This window comes from Sebastes fasciatus, chromosome 6, assembly GCF_043250625.1.
Source record: "Sebastes fasciatus isolate fSebFas1 chromosome 6, fSebFas1.pri, whole genome shotgun sequence".
In the NCBI taxonomy this organism is placed as follows: Eukaryota; Metazoa; Chordata; class Actinopteri; order Perciformes; family Sebastidae; genus Sebastes; species Sebastes fasciatus.
The window spans coordinates 28312003-28336049 of NC_133800.1; the positions used below are offsets into that span (position 1 = coordinate 28312003).

Below are 24047 nucleotides of genomic sequence, written 5' to 3' on the forward strand. Positions count from 1 at the left end.
CCCACTTTATTATGGTTTCAGTCTAACATCGGTGAGTAACCGGAATGCGCACGGGGAGAGTAAATGAACAAAAAGAAAGAGAGAGACAAGAGGAGGAGGAGTGTGTGTGTGTGTGTGTGTGTGTGTTATGCAGGGAGGGATTGCCTACACCCATACAGTGTGCGTGTGTGTGTGCGTGTGTATGTGCAGACGTATGTATTAGAGAGACAGAGTGACGGGGGTGAGACTGAAGAGAAAGAGGAGATATGAGAGCTTCCTTTCACTAAAAACACTCCTTCATTCCGCCGCTGAAGATGGAACAACTGGAACATCTGGAACATCTGGATCGCAACGCGCCCACGTACCCATGAGCAATTAGGAGCGTGCGAGCGATTATTATTATCTTTGAGGATCCGGACATCTTTTTGTCTAGATTTTATTTTATTTATTTTTTTAAAGCTATTTTCCTCATCAATCTTTTAAAAGTGTAGCACGTCGTTTGTTTTGTCTGTTGGATTATGTGAAGGTGGCTTGCTGGATCTCGAGGACGAAGTGCGTCAAGTGAGCGCTCCACGTATATCCAACAAGTGGATGCATGGATTTTGTTGCTCGCAGCGGGGACTAAAAAAAAAAAAACACAAAGTGGATTGATCGCCAACAAAATATCGATTGATCGGTGTATATAAAAAGCTCCAGATGTGGTGGAGCTTGTCCTGGTTGATGGTGATGTATAGATGTGCGCATTGTCTCGGCCTGAGGTAGTTTTTTGACTGACTTTGTGCGTTTTTTCAAGCAGATAATAAAACTGCAATGAGGTAGGACACGACACATTTTTTTTTCCTTTTGCTCTTCAGTCATTTGACCAAAAAGCAAAGATTTTGCTGCGGTATCCTCCGTCTCCCACCTCGCCCTCCCTCTCCCACCTCCGTCCATGGACTCGCTTCAGTAGTTGGGATCTTCTCTGTAGACATTTCTGTATGACGAAGAGGGCGCAGGTGGCACCAAAAGGTCGCAGCCATGCCGATGCATCCATGCACCTCAACGCTGATGTACCGGGGCATCTGCACCATCCCGGACATGCTCTACACCACCCCGGTGAATCTACCCGAAGACGAAGTTGAAGGTGAGATGTTACCTGATGATGGTGTGCTGTTTATTCTGGTTGGTGTACTGTATGTGGCTCCAGCTCCATTCATTCAGCACCTTGGACAGCGCTCAGACGCATGGAGATGTGAAATGACAGCTTGTTTTAGGGGTTTATATATATATATATATATTCCTGATCTTGATATATAAAGAGAGAGAAATAACCACCCACTTTGTTATCAGTGTTACTCAAAGATCTTGTTTTCTTTCATTGATTGGGAATATAGATGTGCAGCTCATTCAGAAGGTTGGTCACATATTATGGCCTCAGTGTGGAGCTGATTTGGTTAATAATCCCTGCACCCTTTTCTGCCATAAAGTGTTGATGGTTCTTGAGGACAGCAGTGATGCATTGGCTCTAACTAGAAGCAGAAGCTCTTGGGTGGAAATTTGGTTCATTGGAAGCCCGATTTCATTTCAAAGCCCATTAAAGCTGCAGTGGGTACAAATTGGAGCAAATATGATTAAAAAAAAGTTATTTTTATAAAACAGTCACTATTATCCTGACATTGGTGCATGAGACAGGTAATCTGAAAAAAATAATGTGCCTCTGGTGTCCTCCGGTGCTCCTATTGGCATCTGCAAGATTTCACAGACCGGAGGAAAACAAGCAGTCAGAGCCGAGCTGGAGTCTTGATGTTTCTGAGCAGCTGTCAATCACTCTGATAAAACGGTCAAACTAGGCAGCGCTGATCAAATAAGAATCAATATTCTGTTACTGTAATGCCTATTTATCGCCTCAAATGTTTTCATAAACATCTTGTAATGTACTGTTTAGCTGTAAAATGAGAAAGTTTGTGACCCGGCAGCCATGTTGGAACAGTTGAGGAAATACCAAGCACCGCCCACCAGCCGGAGCACAGCCAATAGGAACACTCTCTCTTTGAAATAACCTATGATTGGTCAAAGTCTCCCGTCATGGGCTAGATTTTCTAAAGCCTGAAAACAGAGCCATAAGGAGGTGCAGAAGTCTCTCAGAACACTTGAATTATAATATGCTGAAAGGTTATAATGGAATTTTTTGCCCAATAATGCCAACAAATTTCTGCCTACTGATGCTTTAGGTTTGGCCACATAGACCTTCTGATGGTCAGATGGTCCAGAAGTGTTTATTATATCTTTTTTGGACTACTTAATGTGCTAAATGATTCAACCAATATCTCTTGATTTAAAAAAAAAAGTTTACTCAAAATCATCTTAATACACACATTCAACCTCTACAGCACTGCAGTGGCACCTATCATCCTCCAAACAAGCATGCTGACACATGGCAACCATTGTGAGTGATAAGTATTTTTCAGCATCCTGAGAATATTCATGCCTGGAGCACTTGTGATGTGAACCTGCGACATCTGCACATTATCATGCAGCGGCCCCTGGGACGTTGTTCGAATCCCAGAGCGAGTGCGGTGACAGGAAGTTCTTGCGTTGTTGCCATGTGTTCAGTGCGTTGATGCTGACGTATCCCCTGCTGAATGATTTGTTTACTGCACCTCTTGTCCTTGTTACCTTAATAATGCACACATTGTTAGGGGAACAAAGCAGAGACACCTTTGATGGGCGGATTCCGAGAGATCAGTGTGCACAGGTGGCTTTAAAAAGTGATGCATTTCTGATTGGGCGCTGATTGAAATGCATATATGTGTGAATTACAGACAAGCTGGGCCTTGTTAGAAACTGTGTCAGCGTATGCTGGTGCAGAATTTCCCAGAGAGGAATCAGAAATTAACCGTAAATTGAACCTGGATTTTGCACACATTTGAAATGACACAGCCACAGCCTCCTTTCTTTGTCTGAAACGTTTGCGTCTACAATACTGTTGGCAGGGAAATTCAGTGTTGAGGTTGATATTAATTAGTCAAGCTGAATGGAAGAGGCCAAACATGAATGGATTTGGACTCCCAAAAGGTGTTCAATGACTCACGCAGCACCAGAAACATCCAGAAAACACAAGAATGGGTGCAAGATTGGTCACGCTGTTTTAACCTCTTAAGCCCTATAGGGTGCTGGAAGGTGTGGTTTGCCTAAACAGACATACCCAAAATAAATCAACAATAACTCCACAACTACCAGGTCTATATGCAAGATCTTGGTCTCTATGGATAGGTAAGACCTCGGAGAATTCATCACCAGTGTAAGTAACATTGTGACTGCTACTATGTCTGAGTAAATTGTGATGAACTAAAGGAAAAATTACATTTTTTTATCCTCGCCTAAAATATTTTCTAGATTACACATTGGATAACACCATTATAACAATGATGCCATGCACAGAGATGCCACTGAATTCATTCAGCAACTCCTTGACTACAACTGTGCCAAAGCAGATGTAAATAACACAAAGCACATAGATTCTACAAAGGTTTTTAGTAAGGATAGGACCAGGCGGACTCTCCATTTGGCCACTTGGATACCCAAAGTGTGCCAAATGGGTTTTCTACCTCTTGAAAGGGAATCTGGCTATAAAATACTACTGATATCCACTACAGGAGGCTATGTGCACACAATGGAGTCTTTGGCCATGACATTTACCCTGTACATTATCAGAATCTACCATTGTGCACAGTATAAAATCCATAAAAAAACAACTAAATTATAAAATTTTGACTCCAAATGGAGTAGTTTTATTAAAATAATGACATATAATCAAGTAAAACTTAGATAATAACAAATAAGATCAATAACAATGTACACAAGATAACAAAAAATAATCCAAAGTCAATTATGTACAGTCAGTATAAAAATATTTTAAAGTAAAAATACAATTTCTTGTGCGTTAATTTTGTAACTAAAATATTAAAATCATTGCCAAACAAACACTTGGAGTGTTGTTTTAGTCGCGTTAAGGCCTCGTCTTTTAGAAACAATTCAGAAAAAAGACCAAAACAGCATTTTATGAATTCTTTAAAGGCAGTGTTTTAACACACAGCTCAGCCGAACCCTGTACGGGGTTTGTTGGGTAAAAAAGGTTAAACAAGCTGAATGAAAGAGGCCAAACATCAATTGGTTTTGACTCCCAAAGGATATTCAATAAACAGCCTCCTGTTTCAGAACTCACGCACCAGAAAACATCCAGAAAAGACAAGAATGGGTGCAACATAGGTCACGCTGTTTTAAGGTGCCATTGTGCTTTCTGTATTTTGTACTCTGTTGCCTTTTTTCTTTTTGCTTTGACAGCCAGAAAACTGAGCCTGTGATAAAAGAGAAGTGTCAACATGTCAGTGCCAAAAGTGATCTTTGTGCACGATGTCATGCCCATGATTATAGCGTTGCATCACTCAGCGCTTTATTGTCAAACTACATTTCCAGCGTACAGAGACCTTGCGTGACAGAAATGTATTTTGCATCACATGAAAAAAAAAGATGGCTGTCTCATATTTCAATCATTTCTTATTGACTCCAAAAGCTGCTTTTGACTGTTGAAATTGAGGAATCTCAGTTTCCTCTTCACCCTCCCACTTTAATTTACAGTCATGCTTTGGGTGCAATAAACAGACAGCACTTCATTTTGACTTCACTTAGTCAAATCCACTTGTGCTGCCTTTGCTGCCGCAGTCGCTCTGTCGCAAGACAAAGGGAGCCGTTTGGGTTTTACAGCTCAACTTATAGTGGCAGTTTGACTGGAGGAGCAATGGGATGCTTTGTGGAGAGAAAAGGCGAGCCCGAGGTAATGCGCGGTTAACAGCGGCGACAGAGCCCCTTTTTTCTGCTGTTGTGGAGCATTAGTGATCCCGCGTGAGGGATGTCTTACAGGTTGTGATAAAGGCAGACTTTAAAGGCAGTGTCAGCGAGGAGATTGAGTGTTGTTGTTGCCGAGAGTGTGACTGAGCTTCACAAGCTTTTCCTGCCAGATAGCACAACATGGGAGCAGTATAAATGAGACAGGGCTGATTGGTTCGTTGAATAACAGCTAAAGAAAGTGACTACATAAATACTTTACAATGTGCCCAGATTTATGCTTTCAAAAATATCCTTCTTAGCTTTTGGGAACAATCCTGCTTTTACCCTCTTCATATTTCCAGCTGCTCAAAGATGGAGGACAGTGCTACAAGCGAGCAGCTGAGATCATTTTCTTCCCGAGCAATATCATAGTGTACGGCATGATACTTTCACTTCCTTATTGTGCATTTCTTTTGGGATTTCTGCTCTGATTTAGTAACTTCCTAAATCCTAATGTTTCATTTGAGGGCCCTTTAAGAGCTCAAAACATACTTAACATTGTTTTATGAGCGTCATGATTCTAACTCTTTTATGAAGATTTCTTAGAAACATTATTTTGAACTGAGGATGTTTCAGAAGTACGCCATTACTTCTGCTTTGGAACTGCTTCAGCTGTAAAACACGGTTAAATACATTGGATTTTTACATGCTCCATGGTGTTGACAGTAGCTTTTATGCAGCAGTACCCTCTGAAACCCCAAATAAATCAATTTAGAGTTATAATAGTTTTATGACAGAGAGGTCTAACAGGGAGACAGACCTCTCAAACATAAGTAATGTCACTATGTGCTGTAGGCACCCAGGTCTCACAGGAAGGCATAACTACCACACATTACACAGACATTTGTTATGTCATGAGTACGCATTTTAGCCTTTGTTGCATGTCATTTGTACGCCACACAAACGTCCGCAGTTCAGGCAAGAAAACCACTTAGTTAGGGTAAGGGAAAACGTCATGGTTGGGCTTAAAATAAGTAGCCTAAGTCAACTAAGTAAAACATGTACAGAAACAACGTAAATGTTCATTTATAGTCTACATAACATATAAAACATGAAATATATATCCTAATTCAATGTAATAACAAAGCCACATTTTTTGCCACTTACAGGGCTTGCACATTTGAAGCACTTTGGTTAACTGCGGATGTTTTTTTTAAATGTGCTATACAAATAAAAACTGACTTGACTCGATGAAGGTAACAAAATGTGGAAAAGGGAAGGGTTACCACTTCCAACTTTTTAGCATATTGGGATGTAACCCATTTGTGCCCGCAACTGAATTTTTTAATTTCCTGTGGTGGAAATGTTCTCTGGGATTGCCTATAAGCACAAATGTGAAAACATTTTCAAAATCTGTCAAACCGTAGTAGTCCCATGTGCCCAAATACTAGATATGGTATGATAAGAAAATGGCCAAAACTACAAGGAGCACAATCACGTATTTGGTATCTATGAACCCATAACATGTTGAATATCAAAGATACACAATATGCAGTGTACAAAAATATTTCATATGGAAAACATTCAATAAATCATAATGTTAGTGTTTTTCCTCATCTTTCAAAAGTCTTGACTTTGATTATTAATAAAAGTGTATCTAAGTTGTATTGATAGATACTTGCCCAATGTATGTTTGTACCAAATTTCAAGACCTTTTGACCAATCAGAACAATTATTCGTTTATATTCATTTTTCCTTATCATACTAAATATGGTCTTTATGCAAAAATGGGTTAATTAGCTCAGAAGAAAAGAAGAAAACATTTAAATTTAAATAATTTTGCAATTATTATTGTTATTGTTACACATGCAGCAGTGGGGTCTCTAGGAAGTTAAGCCAATTTCAACCAAACACGAAGGGTTAATGCTATTGTTGTTCCTGTAAGATACTGTAATGGTCGATAAGTTCTAAATCATAATAAGCACTGATCAATCTAGAGTCAGTCTGTGTCTCGTCGCCGCTCGCTCGCATCTCTTGAGAGACGGACGAGAATTGCCTGGAAGTCTGAAGTGTCACATACATCAGCTCGGCCGTCAGGGAGACAGGGCTTTGTCACGAAACGAAATTGCACATTAGTGAATATGTGTGTGTGCGAGTGCATGTATAGGGAAAGGCGACGGCTCAAACCGTATTGGCACGCATAGCCAGGGACTTGATTTTCAATTACTGGCTTGGACACCCCAGGGATTGGACGAATGGCGCCATACTTTGCGGCCGAGAAGGCTGTCAAAGCTATAATTGGAACAAAACGCTATTTTTCTGATGCTCTTTAGGCCTGTGTGTGTGGTAGAAGGTGTGTGTGTGGGGGGGTGATGGTGGTGGTGGTGGTGGTAGCAAGTACCTGAATGTACGATAATGCAAGCCTAAATTGAACACTCCATATTGGGCTCCATATTCTCCATTTCCCCTCCTACACAAGAGGGACGAAAAAAAAACAGTTGGTCATATTACCGGAGCTCGATTTAGTTTAGACCTCCTCCATCTCACACGCACATACACACACACACACACACATACACACAAAGCTCAGTGTCAATATCACTGCAGGTGGAATTAAGTGGGTAGCCCATTTCCACACTGCCTAACAACAGCCCCTATTGGAAGCGGCTTCCAAATAGTCCCAGGGCTGAGCTTAAAGCATTTGTAACAGGTCCCAGAGTGAGACTCATGTAAACAGACGCCAAAAGTTTCCCGTAGACACAAAGCAAAACGATCAAGCAGGAGCAGAATCTTTTGCATCTTTCCGACAAGGTTGTGATCAGTGCAGTTTATTTATCATTCCAGTTCAAATCTGCTCTGGCTTTCCTTTCTCACTTTTGTTATTTTTAGAGCTGTAGAATCACATAGAAAACTCCAAATCTACAAATGCAGAATGATACATTTTGTTCATTCACTACGTCTTATGTCCATAGAGATAAACTCAGAACACAACTCCCCTCAAGCAATCTTCAACCATTTATGTAATGAGTTTGTTACTGACAGATTCTCAAGAGAGTTGTTCCAAAAACCCTCAAAACACCTTTATTCATTCATGAATGTGTGAAAACAGAATTTATTCATAAGTAGTCAATAAATTCTGACATTAAAGTAAATGAATCCATTCGACACACATGGGCGAGCTGCTGGAAAAAGCTGAACAAAAGAATAATTTGCCTTTTTTTCGAACAAATTTAATTGTATGCTTAAAAATAGGAACATAGTCATTTATTAGGGAAGTAGCAGGAGCCAAAAATATAAATTTATTCATAACAAAAAGTTAAATACTGTAACCATTCCAATATATGCGCTAGTTATTCTTTTTTGGAAGTCAATTTCAGATATTACTCAAATTACACAAATGCAGCACAAATAAAAAGAGAGAAGCCAACGGGCTAATTTACTGTGTCATATTTGATGGACATCATATTTAAAACAGGAACCCCTTTTCCTGCTGATGGAATATCAAATATTCCTCAAATTAAAACGTCAATGTACGCCAACATTATGGTTTCATATCCATAAACATGTTTAATGATACTTGTTTTTTTCCCCACTCACTTTCAGTTCCAGTGTGTTTGGTTTCGGCATGAAAGCCTTCTCTTAATCACTGTCAAGGAAACATGAAAGTGTTTCCTGGGCCAAACCTGTCACAGAGCACCCAGCAGGGACAAATCTCTCAAGGAGCATTTTAAACTCACCGAGTAACTGTCTGCGCTAATCGAAATCAACGCCGCCTGCAAAGTTATCTCTCCATTTGTTCACGCTCGTGGCGAGCGAGGGGGCTTTCCTCGTCTCCAGATCAAACACAGATTGGGTTGTCACTTCGCCCCAGAGACATGAAGCTGAGATGTTGTTGGATGTTGCCGGATTTATAGAAATTGTGTTTACATTCTTTCATTTACTTTGTAATATAAGGTCTGCCTTGTCTTATTACTGAATAGGAGACCAGATCAGGATGCAATCACCGTGTTTACGTTATTTCATTCATTTTGATAGACAGTAAAAAGAGGGTTTGCAGTGGAGATGGTTTTGCTAAGTGTTGCTTAAAAAAGGAGAAGATTACTGAGACCTTCTTAGAATTGCTTTACGTTTTAAGTAGGGCTTTCAAAATTAACGCGATAATAACGCGTTAACGTATTTCTTTTTAATGCCACTGATTTCTTAGCATTAACACAATCGATCTTTTGGAGGTTGTAGTGGGCTCAGTTTAAAAAACCTAATGAATCCATTGGTACCAACCATGTCATACTAGCTTGTCGCAGAAGAGGCTAAATAATGCTCCAAACTTGCGCTAAATTTTGGCGAGGAAAATCTGGCAAAGCCATTTTCAATGGGGTCCCTTAACCTCTGACCTCAAGTTATGTGAATGGAAATGGGTTCTATGGGTACCCACGAGTCTCCCCTTTACAGACATGCCGACTTTATGATAATCACATGCAGTTTGGGGAGAGTCATAGTCAAGTCAGCACACTGACACACTGACAGCTGTTGTTGCCTGTTGGGCTTGAGGTTGCCATGTTATGATTTGAGCATATGTTTTATGCTAAATGCAGTACCTGTGAGGGTTTCTGGACAATATTATTCATTGTTTTGTGTTGTTAATTGATTTCCAATAATAAATATATACATACATTTGCATAAAGCAGCATATTTGCCCACTCCCATGTTGATAAGAGTATTAAATACTTGACAAATCTCCCTTTAAGGTTCATTTTGAACAGATACAACAAAATGTGCGATTAACCATGGACAATCATGCGATTAGTTGCGATAAAATACGTATTTAGTCAAAAGTCATTAATCATAGGTGTGTTTTGGGCATAACATAAATAAAACCAAACAGAGTCTCATCTCCCATTCGATTTAAAAGCTGCCTGCACCCAGCGCATTGCTATTTAAATAGCAGATTCCGCAAATTGGAGAAGCGATCGGTTTTCTGCAGTGAAAATGTTGTTTTTGAAAGGCTAAACCCCAACAAATGTGGATTAAAGTGGAATATTTTGTTGGATAAAAACATGTTGTGAAATAATTACATCTGTCTTACTCTCTGGAGTTATTGGAAATGTTTAGATCACACCTGTCGGAAACAATCCTACGCAGCCACCACCAGAATCTTAATTCTACAAATAGCATAAAACTAATAATATTATTATAGCCTGATATTTATCTGCAACTGTGCAGAAATACTGGGTTTAAATGAATGAATAGTCAATGAATGAATGAATGAAGCTTCAAAGCAGTTCCAACTATTTGGTATAGCCCTAGAACTGTCTCATATTGATGGGTTTCATCTTCTGTTTAATAATGAGGGCACTCTGTTTACTACTTGTCGCTGTCCATTGACGGGGGATGCTGAATTAATGTTGCCGTGGCATATTGTGAAGGGAGTGAAGGGACAGGTATGTGGTCCTTGGCGTAATTGGCCACCGCAGCGTGATGTCGGGTTGCTTTTCTCCAAAATTTTATTCTGTTTCAACTATTCGCTGCAGGCTGCTGCGTATTTTTTCTGGCATCCCCGTCGGTCCCCATCATCGCAGGCCCAAACGCACAACTCACATTCAAATGGGAGGACTGGCGTTTTCGCCGCAACACCTGATTTGGTGTGAATGCAGCCTTAATGCACAATTATAAATCTCCCTTTACATCAACGGAGAACTTGGCAGAAATGAATGAAATCAGTCCACCAAAGGGAGCATTGAGTATCTTTGGTTAGATGATTTATCAACATGCAGACCTCCTAAACAAATTGAATTTTGATCACAGCTCAGGGTTAGTCTGAAGTGTGTCAGAGAAAAAGAAACTCGGTGGCGGCACAAATGTTAGGTTTGATGTGAAACCTTCCAAAAATAAACAGTGACACTGGTAGGTAAAGTCTGTATGCTTGAATGATGAAACTCTGAAAGTCAGTGCTCATTGCTTGTGGACCGGACTAATTGGGTAGTTTTTTCACCTTCTGTGTGTCCTTGAGTCGTAAATATGCAGTTAATTCTTCTTTCAACATTTTTAGTCGTTCCCTTGGCAGAGTTTTGGAGACTTTGCAAATCGCTTTGACTGACAGCTGCTCAAAAAAAATAAAAAATAATACCGACAACGCTGCGTTCCTAATGGCATAAACTGCCTGTGAGGCGATCTTGATGTTTCTTCTCGACTCCTACTGTAGCTGCAGCAGAAAACATTGACTCATCCCTTCGCCCTGAGGTGGAGGGCTGACTTCCATTCCTTTGGAAATACTTACATGAATACAAATGAAGATATTTAAAGACACCGGCATCTGCTTGGCAAGACGGAAATTATGCACATATACACGTACCGCTGCTGCAGAATCAGTGGGCGTTGAGTGGGAGAACTTCCAAAAGGGTCAACTGCGACCATTTTAAAACATATGCTGCTAAGACGACTTGGATATGCTGGCTCATTTTCACGAGTGTGGAGTGTGCAAACTATCCAGATGTGTTTGTTTACCAAAACCAAACACTCATCTTCCTCTCCTGTTCACTTCAGCTGTTGACTGCTATTGGCAAGGCTCTCTCTCTGGAAGCCAGAATTAGTTCAATTACAGGAACAACACCTCGTTTTACCCTTAAATTAGATCCCTTAAACAAACTGTTTGTTTCCTCTAGCGTAGACCGGAGCTTTTCATACCTTCCTACAGAGTTTTTCATCAAAGCTTTCTCTCTCTGAAATAATGTTGAAACTGAAAAGTAAATCAAGCAAATAATTAAATGTTATTTCCTGCCAATACCATTTCATTTAAATTTTTCCCAATCCTTTTGACAATGTTAGGAGTCTGGCAAACATCAGTTCATAACTCAGATGGCTTTTGTTAATGATTAACAAAGCAGAACGACATGCGGCATCAACAGCACTGACTGCTGTAATTGTTAAATTACTCCAAAAAAGCCTACAACATATTCTGAGTTCATTGTCAGAAATTGATTTTGCTGGTGTTGGATTTGTGACTTTCTATTCTATAAAACACTGAAGGAGGATGGTGACATAATGTTGTGTGGAGGGAGAGTGATGGATATGTAGTGAAATGTTGGTTTGATCTGTTTAAGTGCCTGAAAAGCCTAAGAGGCTTTCCTGATTATCATTAAAAACCAATAGCGGAAAAAAGGTACACACCTTAGTGAAAAGAAACACAAGCAAGACGGGAAGATTAACACCATCCATTTTGGAAAAGGACGTGGTTCGTGACATTAGCTACGGATATGCTGCGCTGGGGACACCCATTAAAGCACCCTGCTCGTATATAATAATCAGGCTGAGAATAATAAATCTCACTTTGTACGTCTCCCCGTCACTTCTCAACCGCTCCCGCTCTACCTGCATGATGGAGGGTCGTTTTATACAATCTGCCAAACAGACAGACAGGCAGGAATGGATTTCAAAATGTCTCTCTCGCTTGTATCACCTGCCTGGATGAGGCGGGCGGCATGTGAAAAAAGCTCTACTTGACATGGATGGTGATAAAAGTGTGAAAAGAAATGGGCCGTTTCTAAGAGGGTGGAAGTGACCCAGCACCACAGCCTGTGAGCCACAGGTTGTATCTGTCTGGGGAAACTGCTTCTGAAGGGTTTAAAAAATGTGTGGTTTTGTGGAAATGTTGTGGAATTGTTAATATTATTGGCTAAATTCAATGTTAAATGAATGGTATTCTGTAAATAACCACTAAAAGGTTGCTGTTTTTCATTAACTTTAAAAGGTGCAGTGTGTAAATATTCGCTTTAGGAGAGTTAAAGCGAGGGTTGGCAATGTTGAGAAAGTGTACGCTAGTTTTGAAAAATTATCCAACCGAAAACCCCAGCCCAGTGTTGTTATTTTAAGCCAAATCACAATATTTTCCTAAACCTAATTAGGTCGTTTTCTTGCCTAAACCTAAGGAAGTTGTTTCCTGTGAAGACATAAGTTTATTTCGAAAAGATTGTATGCGTGTAACGTGCGGAGATTGACACGTGTTGCTGGACATTCGTAAGAAAACGAACATTTATTGATTGCTGTCGGGATGTAATGACATTTTCAACAAATGTAACAAAAAACGCTTTTGAAGAACATTACCAACCCTAGCTTTAATATAAAAAACTGAAGAAAATTGTTAATTTCTTTGCATTTATTTGAAATAGGTGCACCCTATAATAAAGAAGATCAGCTAAAAAGATTAAAAAGGGATTTGGGTATTTTCCTGTGCCTTTTCAATAGTGACCACTTAATGTAGTTTCAGGTCACGTCAACAACCACAGTCTCCTATAAATTCACAGTTAATCAGTGACTGTAATCTGGCATGACATCCTTCTGTACGTTGCTAAATTGGGTTTTGATGGAAAACATGTGGTGCAGATTAGCGGAGAATATCATGAAGTGCCGTGATTACGGCTGTCGGCTAGGTTAAAGTCAAGCCATTTATTCCCATTTTGATCGATTGCCACGAAGGAGTGGATCCAGCAGACTTTATTACCTGTGAAATTAACTGTGATGAGTTCTGGAAGGTGAAGGGCTTTTTTTCCCCCTGGGTAATATTTCCTCCCTTTGATGAACAATACTGCAAAGTCTACACCACACAATAACTGAATCCAGCGGTAGAAAGATCCATAAGCGAGTGCGTGCCGTTAACGTGGTGGAACTGATGAGGGAGAGTTGGATAAGCTGTAATGCAGAGCGGAGGCTTTTGATTGTTCACTTCTGACCTTTGTTTGAGGTGCTTCTCACAGGTTTTTTTGCCTCGTGGATATTGGCCCCGCCTCAGCATGGTATCGGCTGTGATGATGAGAACTTGCAGCTTTGAAAACATAAGAGCGTTGGAGGAAAAAAAAAATGGAGACAGATCAATGATCCCCGCTGGAAGAGAAAGCCCGAAATAAGCAACAGAGACGGGCTAAAAATTTCACGGCCTTTCGCTGACTTCAATCATTCAAGGTCAAGTGGGGTTTAAGAAGTTGGCCAGGGGATTTTTTCTTATTGAGGATAAAGCACCTCGACCTTTCCAACTTTGTTTCTCCCTGTGGTCCTGTCAGCGTTGCATTGGCGAGGTTAAGGCGCTTCAAATTTCATTATGAAAGGCGGTTCTGTCCAAACCCATAGATGGGATTTTTCCCTAAGACACAGATGACTTACACTCTGCCATATACCCCTTATGAATACCCCAGAGCCTTATTAGAAGCCTGTTATGGTAATATTCAAATCTTCCGGGTGCCCAAGTCGGCCCATATCCAGCTAAAGATGGATTAAGGTTGCTATGGGTGTTTAAAAATAGTCGGCTAAGGTTCACACACACACACACACACACACACACACACATTCGGCAAAGCGGTGCTTTTCTCACACTGATACGGTCTTACATAAAGAGTGGGTGTGCTGCAATTACCGATCCAAAGCAGGCCTAAGCAGATGCAGGTCTGACTGAGGCAAAGAGGATTTCTAGCTCCGAAAAACAGGCCCCGGATTACACTCACGGACACTTCACCGCTACAAAAGCCCCGGCATTTCTCCGCTCTGCTCAAAGTGCACCGCGTTTAATTAGCAAAACTTTTCACTGATGCTAAATTTAGCCTGAAAAAGGGGTAAAGCTTCGCTCGCTCCAGGCATGCCTCGAAAATCCAAGTGAATATTTCCCATGTGATGCGTTTCTGTTCTGTGAGGACGAGGAGAGTTCATTTCACCCATTTTTTAACCATTACTTTTTCCTTTATTACATCCAGCTAAAGATGAGGACATTCTTAAAATCTTGTTCACTTTATCGCCATATCCTCGAGAATCTAACGTTGCATAGAAAGTGGATGTCATGCCCTTTCTGTCAGTGATGCTTCACTCGTCATGGATCCAAGCATTTTCTATTTGTCTGCATGAATCAGCTCCCTTTCCGAGTGATTTCCTGGCTTTGTCTAGCGCTGCGTACAGTTCACAGTCTGCTCCGCGCCTCTGTGCTGCAGCAAGGATCCAGTGCACTTCATTGATATACAATGGTGTACGGGGAGAGCAGCGCGATGGAAGTACACGCTGCACCTTTCCCTTGTGGGAGTTCAGCTTCAGATGCTCGGCTCTCGCGGCTCACAATCTTAACTTGGTTGCTTTTCATCCTCTGTCAGATCACGCCGCATGGGGGCCGCGTGGCACCGCATCTCTGAAGGCCAACAAGCACCTCTCTACATCAAAGCAAATACCACCGTGCTTTCAACAAAAATATTCACGTGTCCCCGGTGGAGCCGTGGTCTCAGAGACCCCGAGTGGAAGATACAACAGCAGCATATTCTAAAAATAAAATAAATAAATCATATGTATATTAATAAGGTAAGAAAGTGCAATGTAATTGAAGCTGAAAGTGAGATTAGCTTAGAATAAACAAGTAGAGACGGATGCAAAAATAAAATCCGCAGCAATGAAGGACATTAACGGACATGAAAAATTGTGCCCAGTGCAAACCTTTGCGATTCCCCTGCGTTGTTACTGTTTTGGTTGATTCTCACGGCTCTCATCAACCCAATTCTCATCCGCAGCAACTGATTTAAACAAATAAATTACAAAAACGCATTGTACGCTACCTGACCAGCACCAAACGACAGATAGACAAAGTTAGCGATTATCTGGTGAACATAGTGGAGCATTTAGCAACTAAAGATTTGCTAATCTACCAAAAGAGAGACCAAAACAGAACTAAAAGGAGATTGAATATTAGACAGGAGGCCAGAAATACAACTCCAAATGAATGACAATGATGCTCCATGAATGTTGGATGATTAAATAGGCAACTGTTTGCCAACACGTCCATCATAAAATACTTTAATAATATGAAAATATGTCAATTTGTTTACAGGTTGTTGTTGTCTCCCCAAGTGCAGCACAACAAACGTATTGCAGCTTTAAAGCTAGAAGGATTTCAATAACAAAAAATAAATCAACAAGAACACATTAAAGGCCTTTTCACACGTGACAAATAACCACACTGAAATGCAAAATACTCACCTCCAAATATTATATGTCTAGGGCTTTTATTGTGGAAGCTAAGAATGGGACAAGTGGATCGGCTGTGGCTCAGAGGGTAGAGCAGGTTGTCCACCAATCGGAAGGTCGGTGGTTCGATCCCCGGCTGCTCCGGGTCACATGTCGATGTGTCCTTGAGCAAGACACTTAACCCCAAATTGCTCCTGGAGGCATAGCCATCGGTGTGTGAATGAGTATTTAGATTAAATCCTGATGGGCAAAGTTGGCACCTTAGTAGCCTCTGCCATCAGTGTATGAATGTGTGTGTGAATGGGTGAATACTGACATGTAGTGTAAAGTGCTTTGAGTGGTCGGAAGACTAGAAAAGCGCTATATAAGTCCAAGTCCATTTACCATTTACCATCTAGTCTGAGCTACCCTTTTCAAGGTTGAAAGGAATAATAAAGTTTGCCGTCTTAGTTTGTACTACGGAGCATCCGTGTTGTTTCATAGGCGCAACTCAACCTGTTGCTCACAACATGATTGGTTGATGCCTTTATTCGTGATGTAAAGGTTCAGGAAATTGACATTGTTCTGAAAGAAAGCACGCCGTTTTTTCGCCACGGAATATTCACGTTGTTTGTGAAAGTATTTATGACAAAAACAACTGTTCGAAAAATATATTGACAAAAAAACGCCCCCGGTGTGTAAAGGCCTTTATGCGGTAATGAATAAATTGATTATGTCAATAAAGAGAAAATTAATCAACAACAATTTTGATAATCAATTAATCATTTAAATCATTAATCAATAAAAAAATGCTAATTTTTCTCTGGTTTCAGCCTCCCAAATGTGAGGATTATTGTGATTGCAGACTGATTATCCTTGGGGTTTTGAAGTGTTGTTCGGACAAAACAAGCAATTTGATGATATCAACTTGGGCTGTGGGAACATTTTCATCTCATTTTACACAATACACAATTGAAAATAATAATCAGCAGAGTAATGAATAATGAAAACAATCTAGACCATATCATTTTTAATTATAGTATATCCGAGAGGAATTGTTTAACAGGTGTGAGTAACAGTTGTATGTGATGATACAATACGGAGAATTAACCAACAGTGTGATCATTGTGAATCATTGTGGCCGGCAAAAACATCTCCCTCCACTGCGTTATTATTTGTTTTACCTCTGTGATTTGGTTTTGGGAACATGAAAGTGGATTGCAGCTATTGACCCACTGTCACTTTAATGATGTGTGCCTCGCATTTAGATCCATTTATTTCGAGGCTACATGACTAAGCGCTGGTGAAATTTTGCCAACTGCTTCTCTTTGATTGGATAATTCAGGCCTACACCAATATCAGAGCTATTCCACTTGTTTTTTGCAAGAGAGAGAGAGAGAACATTTTGAAGGCAGTTTCTCAATTACAATAGAGTCACTGTGGGGGCATCCGTGTGGATTTGGCCCATTTTTGGGCTCACAGAGTAAATTGAAAAAATTGGGAGAATACAGTTGTCTCTCTGAGGACAATTAAGATAGATAAACCCACAAAGAGATAGCACTCTATCTGGATGCTGTGTGGTCAAAAAGAGAAATTAATTATTTTAGAGAATGATTAGTCAGCCTCTTTTGATAAATTACTGTGGGGATTATGTAGGGCCTGCTTTACTTTAGAGATTTGTCAGTATATTCTAGTGTTTTCTATATTATATTTATACATATTCCAGCTGTATAGTTGTATATCTCACTGGACTTGATAAGCCATTCATAATATTTCTGGCCCATGCAGCACTAAGGCATTTGTATTCTGTAAGTGGTTTATGACGGAGTGTACAATCCTCCCATGACAAATTGTGACTGTATTTCATTACAACACAATATCAACTTTTTTATATCAAATATACTATAAACCACTCACCAGCCAGGATGTTTGGCTCACCTTGGCCTTTGATCAATAAATAAAGCTTTCAGGGGAGACCGAGTATTTCCTAAAACTGTTTTGGCACCTTATTTAAGAGTGTGTTTGCCTCCTGCGTGGAGGCAGCGTTATTTTTTATTTTTCTTCCGCTGGAGAGCCCCTCTTTCTAAAGTAAACAGATGGAGCAGGGGACCTCAGGTGGAAACTGAGGTATTGCTATTCTATAAACAATAAGATCACATCCAGGGAAGGGAACAGAAAAACACACACAGCTGGAGGCTCTCAATGATTCAAACTATTTCTCCAGTAAGACATTTTGAAGGGGAAAGCAATGTGAGAAACAGCTGCTGTGAATGTCACTCTGCTGGGTTTTTATAAATGGCATGCCCAGATGTAACCCATTGTGATACATGATTGCCAAGTACCCACTGTCCCCGTGGCGCGGTTGCTATTCTGCGGACGTGTTGGTTACAACAAACCATTTCCTACAGCTCTGCGACCACATTATACACAGAATGATACACAGTTTCCTGCCATCGCCGTCGTTGGTATTTCATATTTTGCCTTTCCATCTGAAATATTTGTCTGTCACACTGGTAATTTTGGCCCAGAGGCTCGGCTATTCGTCGCCGTCCCGACACTCCGGTAAATCACCGGAGCAGCCATTCCCATTTACAAGACTTTGCAGTGGATTGATAAAGTTTGTTTAGCATTACACTTCAGTGACTTAACAACAGCTAATTGCCTGTAAACTAAATTAGAAAAGTCATTTCAATTTGAATTTTTATTTCGCCAACCTACACGGTTGTTGTTGTCAGTCAATTGTATACCAGAGACACGTTGTGCATTATTTAGCAACCGCACTCAGCTCATTTTGTTTTCATTATTCATTTAAAACCCACTCAACATTTTTTTCCAAACTTTTCTTCCGACCTCCTCTATAATTCTCTGGGAAATACCTTATGTCCCTGAACCTCGTCACGCAGATTGAATATGACTCTTGCATGACTATTTAATGATGCATTTTAAGGCTTTCAGGAGATTAGAGAGATTACAGATTTAACATGTGATTTTCTGAAGATTTACCCCGTGCATCATCTCCATCTTAACATTCATCTCCCGCTCTGCTCTTTTGTGTGCTAATCAGGCGTGTGACACGAGAGATGTGACAAGTCTAAAATGGTAGGTGACTCGGTTGCAGATGTTGTTGCATATAAATGAAGGGATTCGGTCCCTCATGAAGAGTAAACAAGGCAGAGAATGAGGGGGGAAAAAACGCAGTGTGGCTGAACTGAGGAATTAACTGCTCAAAAGATTTCCTGTAGTGATCGTGGCTCTGTGTTCTTCTACTCGGTTTCACTGCTTCTCAGAGTTCCAACTGGGTGTCCAGTACGTGACGTCTTTTTATTGGTTTCATTTTGCTGAGGTTTGAGTTTCTGTAGGCAGTTATCTTCGTTTATTCGGGTATAGGGGCCCTCTTGTTTTTCTTCTTTTTATCTCAAACTTACTGCTGTTACTGTTGCTGATAACTTGAAGCACATTACTCTAGTCTCTCATGGTCAACTTATGTTAAAGGGGTTCTCCAGTGGATTGCACTTCCATGAAGTGTTGGGAGTCATAAGAGACATGGACAATGTTCAGTATTTTTAGTGCTTAGATATACATGTATTTCAGTTCTTAGTATGAGTAGTTCATCTCACGGTTAAGAAGCTTGGATGGAGAATGGAAGTGTGACCAAAGAGAATAAAAGCAAAGAGACAAAACTCCAGTGTTTTATTGACACCAGCCACTGCCGCCATTTTGGACTGGAAACACTTATTTATATTTACTTATAGCTTATTATAATACTGTATTGCTCAATGCAGGCCATTTCGGTAGAATATGACAATAGAAGGGAAATAATTTTGTTTCACTTTTGTATGGGACTTTTTAGGCGGACGTTTTAGGCGGACGATTTGGGACTTACTAAATTGAAGCACTCGTATTTTCTGGTAGTCGCTTTCAGTCCAAAATGGCGGAAGCGTAGCTCTGTTGCTGGGTGCTGATTTTGCAATGTGGAACTAACAATTGACTTTCACTTCTTGGCGATATAAGTTCTTTGTTGTGACTGTCATGTGAACTGGACAGTGGAGGTGAGATTCAACATGGCAGCGAATGAGCAGCTACTCAAACAAAACATATTTAATGGTAAAAAATTATAGCACTGATCAGCCCACATCTACAGTTCATCTGCTGGTCTAAACCCAGAACAGAATAATCTCACAGAGGAGGATTTAAAACACTTGGAAGCTTTCATTGACCACTAATATTATCGGCAACGCAACTCCAAATCCATCAAAAGTACGTCAGAATCATCGAAAAGATAGAGAAGAAAGAAGTACGACTCTTTCATGGACAAACAGAAAGTTTGGCTAATATCAATAAAAAACTGTTTTTTTAGTACTTACATAAACTTTTCTTTCTTTGTTAATACTATATATGTGTATGCGCTGCAAGGATTGCTATTTAATTTTGTTGTACTCTGTGCTATGACAATAGAGGAATTCTGTTCTACTCTATTCTATTAACAAAGAAATAAAAGACCTTTGTTCTGCTCTTGAACACGTACAGAGCCACATCACGTGTCGACGATTCACTCCAATCCTTAAATCATTTACTGAATAGACTGAAACTGTCACTTAAAAAATAAACTAATTCTAGTAACGATTTGGGACTTACTAAATTGAAGCACTCGTATTTTCTGGTATCACCAAAAAGTCACACAAGAACTAGGTTGAGAATCTAATCCTTGACTTCATGAAAACACACCTTAAACTACCCTTAAACACTGTGAATGAGATTGCCTTCCATCGACCCGCGATCAAGCAAATGACCCAGAACCATGATGGCAAAATTTTAACATTTCCAACAAAGAGAATTATTTAAAAGCAGAGGAACAGGAGTGTCTGAAACGCTCCTGTCTCTTTAAGAACTATACTATATACAGAGGGTGAATACAGGTATATTCAGACAGTATAAGAAAAATAATGTGTTTTTTGCACATTAAAGCATGTAAACATGTTCTAGTAGAAACCCGAAATGCAAGTATGAACCTGAAAATGAGCATGATATGTCCCCTTTAAGATGGTCAGTGACACTTTGGTTATTATATATTCTTGACCATATTTATATATATATGAAAATCAGCTTTTCAGTGGATGGGAGTATGAGTAATCCTTTTCTCATTTGATTTGAATGTCAACTCTCACATATAGGGGTTCAGCAATCATTTTGAGTTGGCAGTAATTGTTTCAAATATCGGGTATCATATTCCAACATTTTTGTCATCCGTCTTCCTTTTCTAAGAAATTATAGTACGGATGGGGATCTAGGAAATGCAGCACCAGAATGATACCACCTGGTATGACAGCAGAACATATTCTTGTTAGGTTATTTTTGGCATTAAAGCTTTTTTAGACTTTGGCAGCCGAGAGAATAAGACTTCATAGGTTTGATTCATCCCCAGCAGAGTACTGCCCTTTAAAATGTTGACAATTTGCCCTGATCTCTTTGTTCAAGAGTATTTATCTTATTTTGGCTCTTTTTTTTTTTGTCATTTTACTGGTGGAATTTGTTCTCATGAGCTGCCAACCCTCATATAACTATGACTCAAGCATTGATGCGGCATAGCAAATGTGTCTTTGCTGCGTGGAACATTTCCCACTTTCATATCCTGCTCTGTCGTAAGACTTCAGCTCCAGTGTGTGTGTGTGTGTTCTCTGCAGAGATCCGCGAGGCCTTCAAAGTGTTTGACCGCGACGGGAATGGGTTCATCTCGAAGCAGGAGCTGGGAATGGCCATGCGCTCCCTGGGCTACATGCCAAACGAGGTGGAGCTGGAAGTCATCATTCAGAGACTGGACATGGACGGTGAGGCAAACACACAGCTGGGATTTTATGTGACAAAGCACAGAAGCTTTGCTCTATATTGTCCCACAAAACTGGACTTTGTTAGGCAGTAAAACCAGCGTCAATAAACACCAACTGCCCCTCTTTTTTTTCCCGCAGGCGACGGCCAGGTGGACTTTGAGGAGTTCGTCACTCTTCTGGGCCCAAAGCTGACAGCAGCTGCGTTGCCAGATAAGTTCAACGGCACCGACTTTGACTCTGTCTTTTGGAAGGTGCTCATTATTCAGTAATTTTCTGCTTATTAGTAAGAGGACAGACAGCAGAGTCGCAGCTGTAGCAAACCTCCAAGCGCAGAAACATTTAGACCCTGCCACGGAATACGACTTTAAAGGAAAACCAGTTTTAATTGCCACATCCACTGGGTTTGTTAATGGGATGATTTTTAATCATGGTGAGGTTTGGATTCCCTTAAGAACTGTGTCCCTCATCAAGACTTTGAGTTGATATCTCTGCCTCTTTGTGTGCGGCAACAGTCTTATTACTTAGAACATTAAAGTCAATTTTTATGTAAAATAGATATTAATTTATTTACTCTACAGACACCTCATTAGATAATCAACTGCTCACTTTGACAATGGGATGAAATTAATAGGATGGAGCTCGTGTCTGAGCCGCCTTTGTTGTAGTTACGTGATAGCGGCGCCAGAGTAGCTGTCAGAAAGTGAAGCTCCAAATCGAGTGTGAAAGAGAGAGAGAGAGGGGGATTTGTGGGGATTCTCGGTGCAGTCAGAATCACAACCAAAGACACCTGCTGGGAGAGTGGAGAAACCCGGGGGACTGCTGCAAAGGCTGCATAGCCTCACATGACATGATATAACAGAATAGTAGTATCAAGCATGTGCTGCTACTGGATTGATCACACAGAGCCTCCGGTCACACTGGTGAGCGCGGCTCAAACTGAGCAGAAAATGAGGACCATAGACGAGCTTTCCAAACAGGCTCAGATCCTGGGTGGGCATTTTTTATTCAGAGATGTTGTTGTTAGTTTTGGTCTTAGTCATTCACTGATGCTTTAATTTATTTAACTCAGATCTCACATAATGCCAGTGTTGGAATATAACTTAGTATATTTCGTCAGAAACTGAACTCTACTCAAATATTTTCATTCGACTACTTTATACTTTGAAGCAAATTGAAGACTGTATATATGAAGTGGACGTAGTCACCGTCATCCATTGGTTTGTGGACTGCAATTTTGAAGCCTTGAGTTCGGCATTTTGGCCGTCACTATCTTGTTTTTTGCCTCCATTAAGTTAACAATCAAATTTAGGATGTTTAAATGAAGTAAAATTTTCAACCACGCTGCGGGTTTGACTCAAAATTTGGAGTATGACCTCCATTTGTTGCCCAGTAGGCAAACCACACCGCCCCATCGTCCAATAGGAAATTCAACTGGGTGGGACTTTGTATTTTGATTGGATATCAACTTAGTCAAAAGTTTAACACGCCTATTCATACTTATATTTCCACAATCTGATTAATTTACACGGCATAAAACTTTCTCTGTACACTGCTATTTCTGCTCTTTTTGTTCATTTCCTTTTTATGAGTTATACTGTATGTGTGTGCTTACATACTGTATGCATGTGTTTATAAATGCCCCTTTGTGTGTTTACTGCTTCTGTGTTTGTGGTATTGTGTCCACCAGCCTGTGTCGAAGTTAATGTTCAGTTATGTGTGCCTATCTATCTCCAGTGTGACATGCAGAAGTTAACGGTGGAAGAGCTGAAGAGGCTCCTCTACGACACCTTCTGCGATCACCTTTCCATGAAAGACATCGAGAACATCATCATGACGGAGGAAAACCACATAGCGAACCCTGGGGAATGCCAGGTGGATATAGACAGTAAGGAAGACCCTCATATACTTTCACTGACTCCTGCTGTTTATGTGCATCTGTTGATATCATGCAACAAAGAACCCAGCTGGAATTAAATCAGGGACATTGCGGTTATGTTGCACGCATCTTAACCACCAGGCTACCAGGACGCCCCTCCTGTTTAGCTCGGCTTCGAGCACCACCAATCAATTTAAGTTACTTTCATCTAACTATAAAGCAAGGAATCTCTGTCTGTATGTACGATATGTATGCGTCCTTTGCATATCTCAACACTATCTACTTAGTGGGGGTGTTGCTGGGGACCCAAGAACGTGTAGTGTCGATAAACTTTGAATAAACAAGTGCACAGGCCAAGCCCACAGGAAGAGCGTCGGGCTTTAAAGCCAATTTCCGTAGTGGCCAAACCGTGGAATTACAACTTCCAGGTCTGTCACTTGATGCCATTGGGCCCAAAAAGACTTTTTCCCAAAAACGTACATTGGGAGAGACATTTTTTTGAGGTAAATCAACTTCCCAGTACGAACATTTAAATAGCCCTCATTTAAATCATTAGGTCCAAAAAGTTAAAAAGTGGGGTTAAAGGAAATGCTATAGTC

General features: G+C 40.4%; 1 protein-coding gene across 1 annotated transcript in view; it reads left to right on the forward strand.

Annotated features, from left to right (window-relative positions):
- Positions 1 to 208: 208 nt before the first annotated feature.
- Positions 209 to 24047, forward strand: part of cabp7a (calcium binding protein 7a) — a 28223-nt gene continuing 4384 nt past the window's right edge. The window contains exons 1-4 of the mRNA XM_074638993.1: positions 209 to 1102; positions 21429 to 21572; positions 21711 to 21823; positions 23307 to 23457. Coding sequence (XP_074495094.1) covers positions 997 to 1102; positions 21429 to 21572; positions 21711 to 21823; positions 23307 to 23457 — 514 coding nt within the window. The 5' untranslated portion in view covers positions 209 to 996. The remainder of the gene's footprint in view (positions 1103 to 21428; positions 21573 to 21710; positions 21824 to 23306; positions 23458 to 24047) is intronic.